The 9,215-nt window shown below is 44.0% G+C and overlaps 1 protein-coding gene across 5 annotated transcripts in view; it reads right to left on the minus strand.

Moving 5' to 3' along the window:
- LOC118411233 (deubiquitinase OTUD6B-like) overlaps positions 1-8,746 on the minus strand; it is a 10,162-nt gene extending 1,416 nt beyond the window's left edge. For 2 of the 5 annotated variants that reach the window (XR_004830653.1, XR_004830652.1), the window contains exon 1: positions 7,905-8,089. Coding sequence is in view for 3 of the 5 variants with exons in the window: in XM_035813369.1 (XP_035669262.1) it covers positions 7,382-8,069 (688 nt within the window). In the remaining 2 variants the exon portion in view is untranslated. Of the gene's footprint in view, positions 1-7,381 lie in introns of all 5 variants that reach the window. The other 3 variants (XM_035813371.1, XM_035813369.1, XM_035813370.1) reach the window with 3 other exon arrangements.
- Positions 8,747-9,215: the final 469 nt, after the last annotated feature.

A 9,215-nucleotide genomic window follows, 5' to 3' on the forward strand; every position in this document is an offset into this window, starting at 1 on the left:
AATGTGAAGTGTGCAAGGGCCGGAAGCTGGCGCCAAGTACTTCATTCACAGGCATCCACCAGGCTCCCTCTTACCAATTTTGGCAAGAGCCAGAGCGGGAACCTTTGTCATTCCCCATCCCCCTTGCCACCACTGAATGTGAAGTGTGGCAAGGGCCGGAAGCTGGCGCCAAGTACTTCATTCACAGGCATCCACCAGGCTCCCTCTTGTCCTTTGGCAAGAGCCGGAGCGGGAACCTTTGTCATTCCCCATCCCCCTTGCCACCACTGAATGTGAAGTGTGGCAAGGGCCGGAAGCTGGCGCCAAGTACTTCATTCACAGGCATCCACCAGGCTCCCTCTTACCAATTTTGGCAAGAGCCAGAGCGGGAACCTTTGTCATTCCCCATCCCCCTTGCCACCACTGAATATGCTGTGTGGCAAGGGCGGAAGCTGGCGCCAAGTATTTCATTCACAGGTTCTCAGTTATGGAGCACCATAGACTCCCATTTCTCATTCACTCAGCTCCACAAGGCCTGAGCTGGTACAATACACACACACTCCATTCCTTTGACTCTGATTTCTGTTTTATCTCATCATTACACAATGTACATTACACAGCATCATGGTGACTATAGAGATTGTCAACCTTCAACTCAGCTCAACAAGGCCTGAGCTAGTACAATACACACACTCCCTTCCTTTGACTCTGATTGCTGTTTTATCTCATCATTACACAACGTACAGTATACAGCATCATGGTGACTATAGAGATTGTCAACCTTCAACTCAGCTCAACAAGGCCTGAGCTAGTACAATACACACACTCCCTTCCTTTGACTCTGATTGCTGTTTTATCTCATCATTACACAACGTACAGTATACAGCATCATGGTGACTATAGAATGTCAACCTTCAACTCAGCTCGACAAGGCCTGACCTGGTACAATACACACACTTCCTTTCTTTGACTCTGATTGCTATTTTATCTCATCATTACACAACGTACAGTATACAGCATCATGGTAGCTATAGAATGTCTGTATTACACCATGATTAACAACAGCTGACAGTTGTGAAATGTACACATGGTCAATGAGAGTACATCTTTCAGTTGTAGGAGACTCTATCAACTGTTTGAAGCCATTTTGCATCAAGAAAGAAAGGATCATTTTGTTTTCACTTGACATCAAATTTTCATTAAAGTCACCAAGAATCACTGTGTTACTTCTTTCCACTGCAGACAAGTGCCCCAAGAGTTTCTCCAAACTGGCTATGAATGAGTCTTTGCGAACATTTGGGGGTCTATAAATGGCTACAATTAGATGTTTCACAGGCATGCAGTCAGCAGAAACTTGCATAACCACACATTCTAGACTGATATCATTTGGGATGGGAATTTCAGAACACTTGTATATGTCACGTACATAATACATATACTGCCACGCCTCCATGACTGGAATTCCTTGTCGCATTAGAAGCTTCCTCGCAAGCATGCCCACTTGATCTGTCTTTACGAAACATCTTAAAACTCTCCAACTGAAACTGGGAGGACTGCAAATTTTCTGACAGCCATGTCTCAGTCAGGCATATGATATCAGCTTCAACCAAACAAGTTGACTTCAGACTTTCAAAGTTCTTTTTAATAAGTCCTTCAGTATTGTGATGGACAATGTTCAACACTTCACCGACAGATCTGTCACCAACATTTGTAAATGGGTTGGATACATATTCGAAATGCTTCATCTTATTCACTGCCTCCTGCACTTCCTCATCACAGTAGATGGACTCCTGCTTATAGTTTGTAATGTGAAGACCGCCTATGGAACATACCCTACTCAAGGCCACATACGCCATACCTGAAGCAAAAATATTTTTCATGGAGACAACTACTTCAGGAACTGTCATGCCCTGTACTTTGTGTACTGTGCAGGCCCAGGCTAGCTTGATAGGAATTTGGTAGCGTTTGACTTTACTTAATTTCTTCAAGTTGTCCTCAATCTGACGAATCGGAACTGAATTCTCCGGTAGACTACTGGGAACTGCACTTTTTTCTCTTTCAAGCACACCTGCCTTTGGATTATCAAACTTCACAAAGACAGTTGCACCATCACTTGCATCTTGCTGGCCACCTGTTACACCTGTAACTGTTCCAAATGCACCGTTAACTAGACCATCCTCAACATTGACATTTCTACAAAGCATGACACGAGCACCAATCCCAACTTTGACCACATCAGGGAGGTCGTCTTTATCTCCTTGTGCATGAGGTCGTCTTGTCATTGAACCTGTGGTGGGATCTTTGACAAAATCTGAGGCTTCAAAACATGTAACATCTGAACACCTGAGATTCAACATCTTGTCATTATAATCTACAACAGCTTTATTGGTGGAAAAGATGTGAAGTGCATCCTTAGGATAATCACTTGATGCAAAGTCTGTAGATAACACCCTTGATGATAGAGTTTTGTCATCTTCATCAGAAAGTTTGTCTTTTTTTCTCTTTACCCTCATTCTATTCAAAAGGTTTGCAAAGGCAGCATCATCCTTCTGTCTCATGATTTCCTCAAGTTCAACAACTTCAAAGATTGGATTCCACAAGTCAATGAAATCTTTTCCCCTGTAGAGACTTTGTCCCCTGACTGGAGGGATCTGATACATGTCACCTACTGCCAAGATGCTCACATTTCCAAAGTTTGCACTTGACCTTGACTGTGTCAGCTGACCCAATCTACCATGAATAGAAGACATGAGCTTCATGTCGACCATTGATACTTCATCTACAATCACAATTTTGAGGCTTTCATACTGAGCACGCAAAGTGTTAAGGGTACTTTCAGACAAGGGCTGATACGTCTTCGTAACACACATCAGATGAAAGGCATGGTGGACAGTGCTCCCACCAATATTGAATGCAGCAGTTCCTGTGGGTGCCGTAAGAAGGACAGAGACCTTGTCAGGGTTTTCTTGTGCCTTTCCTAGTAACCTGGTAGCTTCATAATATATGCATTTTATGAGATGGCTCTTTCCAGTCCCCGCACCACCCGTCACAAAAATATGAAAGGGATCTGGTCGCTTTCCCTGTGCAGTTTCCATACACCACTTCCTTACAAAATAGAAGACCCCCTGTTGCATTGGGTTGAGTGACTGCATCATGGGGACCGCAGTTTTATACTGGATCTTCGTCTGGCAGGCTTCTAGGGTAAAGCTTCTTTCTTTTGATTTGTTAGTCGTCGCTAGGTCAGGAATGTCATCCTCAGTGCCCTCAATAACCTCATCCACTTCATTTTCTCCCCTCCTATCTAGACAATCAAGTCTTTCTTGTTCCACTTCGGGGAAGATCTGGGCCCAAACATCTTCTAGATTACCATCTTCTGCGTCTTTACGAGCCTGCTCAAGTTCCTCAACATTTTGCTCAAATTTACGCCTATTTCCATTCACAATGACATTTACTTTATCCTCCCTGTCTGATATGGGAGCAAAGCCATTCGAGTAGAATTCTTCATACTTTGCATATTGTGGTGGTTTCAACTGTGCATCAAGGTAGTGTGGCAAGTACAACTTGAGCAATGTCAAGTAGAATCGCTCTGGCTCTTTCTTTTTATTGAATTTGGCAAAGCGGATGACAGCTGGATCAGATCTTGTACGTTTTTGTACAGCCCCATAATTATCCCTCAACACATGCTTTGCTTCCCCTCTGGAAGACTGCTGAGCATTTTCTTGCTGGCCTGAACAAGAAACGACGCGATATTCGGAGACAAACTCTGCTGCACACATTGAACGGAAAGGTTCTTCTTGTGGCCTCGCCTTGTACCGATCCATAATGCTCGGCATCCAGATATTTTCTTCATCACCGTTTCCCTCACTTGCAAGCTTCTGAATGTCGGCCAAAGGTTTTGACAAGCGATTAGCTTGTTCATCTGTTGGAATGAATGTGACTTGTCTTGAGCACTCCTTCAGGTTCAGGCTACAGACCCGATAGACAGCCTCCTGGGCACTCACTTCCCTGTGGTGAAGGTAGGCATTGCCAACTTTTCTCATTTCTGTCAGTACATCCTCGTTGCCTTCCCTTGCCTCTTTCTGAGCCTGTTTGAGCAGCTTTCCCATTTCTCTTTCTGCTTTGCTGATATATGATACTATGTACTTGACACAACTGTACGCATCGAGAACATATTGGATGTCCATGTTCGCGTTCCAAGCTCGGAGCAGATGTGGATTGAAATTGTTCACCCACATGTCCTTTGGCTCGCGTCTGAGGAATACTTGCTTCCTGTTTGCAATCAAGTTCAAAGCGTCACAGACCTGTGCAGTGGTGAGATTGGCCTCCTTGAGAACGTCCTCAGTGGAGCACTTCTCTGGCTCTGTTTTCTTGTCCAACACATCCCAGAATTTTTTCAGGTCAGATTCGGCTTGCTTCTTCCTTCCAGCAATGGATGCTGATTCTTCATCGGTCAGGTCCTGTAGGGAGACAGGGCTGCACAGAAATGTCTGATTCACTGGAGGCTTAGGGAATCCAAACCTACAGATCTTGCCACCTTTCTTGCATGACGATGTATGACCCTTTCGGTGCATTTGAACCTGGCTAACTATGTCAAATAACTCCTTATCTGTTTCTGAGTTTGGCAGCTGACAGCACACATATCTGTCCACAAAAGAGCAGATCTCTTCTTCAGAATTTACACCCAATTTTGGTGCATCTTTCACCCAAAACAAACAATGGATATGGGGTGAGCCCCTTTGCTGGAATTCAGTCCTCGTGAACGTGTCTATGACCTCACCGATTGGCTGCGATGGAGATTTAATGAGGTGTTTGAAAAACAGCTTGACTCTGCGATCAAACATGCGAGCGGCTGTGACAGGATTACTCTTCAAAATGTCACAACGCTCTTCCCACGACAAGTCGCTTACTGGTACTGTGCCATGATCTTGTCGAATCGCCTCTAACACTTCTGGCCAGCGCAAATCTGCAGCAGAAAACGTAGCAAACCACGTGGGAATTCCCAGCTGTCTTATCATTGCATACAATTCATTTAGCGCCTTGTCCCAGAACTGCGGAGTACCCCTGACTGGCTGAAGGAAGCGATAGCCTTCATCTGACTTAAGTATAGCCTGTAAGTCCTCTTTGTTTGACAACATACCAGCAGATATTTTATGGCCGCCACTTGTCGTCGGCGAACCTTTGCGCATAGATATGGAAATATTCGACTGTATGAAGCGCAACTCTGTTACGTATTGTGCAAAGAATATGTAGTTAGTGTCGCTTGCAAACCGCGTATCTGCACCCATAAGGCGTGCCTTGAAGTACTTGCTGGGCGTAATACGTACATCACGATCAACATTAAAAGAAAACTTTCCAGTAGGGAATTGAACAGGGAAGGACATTGCCTCTCCCCCAACCTCCTGGAACACAGAAATTGGTTTGCTCCCCTCTCCTGGAGCCACACACATGACGCGTTCATCGTGGTGGTCAAGAAAATCCTGTCCTATATCTACTGGCTGGAGGCAAGTGTCATGTGGCAGTCCCCGCAAGCGGCTGTCTAGTTCCTCTTCCTCGCTCAGAGCTTCTTCTTCCATGGTTTCTTCCTCGCTCAGAGTTGCTTCTTCCACAGTTTCTTCCTTGCTCAGAGCTGCTTCTTCCATGGTATCTTCCTCGCTCAGAGCTGCTTCTTCCACAGTTTCTTCCTTGCTCAGAGCTGCTTCTTCCACAGTTTCTTCCTCACTCAGAGCTGCTTCTTCCATGGTTTCTTCCTCGCTCAGAGCTGCTTCTTCCACAGTTTCTTCCTTGCTCAGAGCTGCTTCTTCCATGGTTTCTTCCTTGCTCAGAGCTGCTTCTTCCACAGTTTCTTCCTCACTAAGAGCTGCTACTTCCATGGCTTCTTCCTCATTTACCTGTCGAATAACGTTGTCTGTTTCATCATCTTCCATATCATTCCTAGTTGGCCCTTCCATATGATCCCCCTCTTCAGTGACAGACTTGCGGTGCTCAGGAGCAGTATGAACTTCTAAGGCGCCATTCCCTCCTTGTTCAGCATCAGATGGTTCAACAAGGCCTCCTTCTTCATTCCAAGAAGTAGCCCAGTCTGCATCAATAGACGTACCGCTGTAATGTTCATTATTTTCAACAAGATACTTCAAAGCAACATCAACCTTCAATGGACTAATTTGTCTATACATGTGATGCCCACTGTACTGTAGCTTCCTCTTAAGTTTCACCTTGATTAACTGAGCTTCTGAAGGCATTCTGGGAAGGATTGCATGTGTTTCACTCACATCTGCTGGGACACACACTACTGGGCCAACAACACCTTTCTGACCCCCTTTCGGGAGAGCTGCAACTTTCATGAATGGTATTCTCTTGGCTATCAGTTGGGACTCCAGAGTATTGAGACTTTTCAGCTCAGGGGGTATTTCTGGGAGCTTCATCTTATTACTCTGAGCCTCGTATGGAATTGTCTTTTTATCTATCATGTGCCTATGACAACAGTGACATATCCACTCTTTACCCCTAGATGACTTAGCTATGGGACACGCATGTGGGCTGCAGTCCACGTTGCATTGATGTACATACGTACCTGTAAGACAGTGCTTAACAGCCCGAACATACCTTGATTTTTTACCATCACGATGACAGATTACGACTTGATTGCGAAACAAAAGCCTGTGACATACAGTGCAAACATATTCTGGTCCCTCTTTGCATTCCATCTGGAACTGTTCAATGTCCTTATTGACATCCGTTAAATTCTGCTTCTTCTCTCTGTTAATCTGCACATTTCTTTTTTTCAGATCTCTTCGATCTGGATCCGTATGATATTTATCTTTCTCATGGTCTCGCTTCTGCTGGGCATGGTTGTCATCAGTGTGATAGCGCTCCAGGGCTCGCTCCTGCTCCCTTTCGCGCTTCTGCTGGGCATAGTCATCATCCGTGTGATAGCGCTCCTGCTCCCTTTCGCGCTTCTGCTGGGCATAGTCATCATCAGTGTGATAGCGCTCCAGCGCTCGCTCCTGCGCTCTATCTCGCTTCTCCTGGGCGTGCTGTTTATCTATGCTATATCGAGTCTTCTTTCCATCCCGTTGGGCCTGGGCATATTTCGGATCCTCCTGGTATCGTTTCCTTTCTCGGTCTCGCCTGGCCCTTTTTCGGTCGTCGTCATCATTATTGGCATTAAGCACAGTCTTTCTCTTGATGCAGGCAACTTGTGAGGCTTCTGTAGTTTCCTCTCTGTGGCGCCGTGACATACTCCTTGTCTGTCTTTTGTTGAAAACTGTTGCTGTGACAACATCAAAATGGTTACCATTCGTATGTTGCATGTATATAGCATTTCTACCATCTAACATGCTTGTATTACTCTCACACCATGGGTACTTCATCCATTCCCACTTAAAGTTAAAGCCATGCTTACCGTACACAAAGATGCGTCTTCCCAGTAGTGAAGACATCGCATTTATTTCTACCTGTGTGGCCCATGCTCGAGGATCTGCTGGATGACGATTCTGCATGCTTCGACCATCACGAGACAGGTACTGGTCCATGGTTTTTTCAGGGTGCTCGAATGCCAACCAAGGCCTGTAAACATCTTCAGACAATGTTGACATATATTCAACTGTACGCTGTCTTAATACATCATGATAGTCTTGGGTGCCACAAATAAGGTAACTAATAGCTCTATAGAAACAATTACCATCCCCAATAATTCTGATGGGATTGATTGGTGCCTCCAAAGGGACATTCCTTTCCTGAATATTGAGATATCGTTCAACAGAAAGGTTCAGCTGGTCTGCCAGTTCCAATTGATCATTTCCTGTGAAGGGATTGAACATGAACTCTTCCTTCCACTCCCCTGTTTCCACTACCTCTGGGCTATCAGCTGGTTCCCGCTCCCTTACCTCTACATCCTGGTCATCTGCTGGCTCCCGCACTCTTACCTGTACTTCCGGGTCATCTGTTGGCTCCTGCACTGTTACCTCCAATTTCTGCTCATCAGCTGGTTTCTTTGTTTCCTGCTTTGCCTTCCAGGCATTCAACTTCGTCAATTTCTTACGCCGAGGCATTCTTCCTGAAAGATCACAAGTGCTAGAATGTAGCAGCATTCTTTGAGACTATAGCATATCTAAAAATATTGTGTCAACAAATTTTATACATGTATAATATAACATAAGATAATAAGTAGACATTGGTCGACAATTATGAAACACTCAACTTCAAGAAATAAAGAAAATAGCTGCAGATCATATGCTGAAAACATATCTGTAGATAACACCTTTTTATCTGCAAGTTGCAAAATACCATAAAATGGGGTGTCCTCCATAACAATTGCATTATTTGTAACAACAATCGTCCCAGTCATCCCAGTAATATTTCGTCACGAGTATTTACTAACACACATTGCATAGTCTTATAATCCACTGAAAAGTTGTGTCAACTTAAGAGTTTACAGAGAATCATACACTTAAACACACTGTGTACTCGGTCCACTTAAAGATTGCCAAGAATCGCACATATTTCACACACTGCCTGATTCACTGTCGATTCCAAATGACCACCCTTAGATAGCTTAGAGCCAAATGCTTTGGTTGCATTAAGAAGAATAGCTAGGTGGTGAAAGCTGTTTCAAAAGCCCTGTTTTTGGCAAATAGTGCAATGAAATCAAACATGTTGACACCACTTATCATTCTAGGGGTCATGTAAAATTTCCTTAGGATAAATAAGAATAAATAGGCAACATAAATTATAAATTATTATGAATGAATGCCAGTATTTTACTTCGTCCATTATTATTATTGCCACCCCCCCCCCCCCCAAACACACACACACACACACACACACACACACACACACAAACACATGACCACAATGAAAATAGAATAAAACAAGACAAATGATGGATAGAAAGTTCATCTTACCTGACAAGATTTTGAGGAACTAATCTATCTGTTGGTTGATGTGCTTTTCTTTATTGGAGTACAGTGTAAATTTTTCACAAAGACTAACATAATTTATTTACGCCAGGTCACATAAAATGTCGTCCGATTGTTGCCAGCAAAACGTAACACTTTGGAGACGTTACCACCAAAATAAATTAACTCGCCAGGTAATCATCACTTCACAGAAATTTACGAAAATTCAAGGTCACTGGGGTGACGTTTCGAAGTATTTTCCGTCGTTTTTGATGGAAAACGAAGAGTTTTTTTGTTTTTTTTTTGGAACACATAACGACACCACGTTTGCCTGCGGTT

Source organism: Branchiostoma floridae, chromosome 3 (genome assembly GCF_000003815.2).
Source record: "Branchiostoma floridae strain S238N-H82 chromosome 3, Bfl_VNyyK, whole genome shotgun sequence".
Classification (NCBI taxonomy): Eukaryota; Metazoa; Chordata; class Leptocardii; order Amphioxiformes; family Branchiostomatidae; genus Branchiostoma; species Branchiostoma floridae.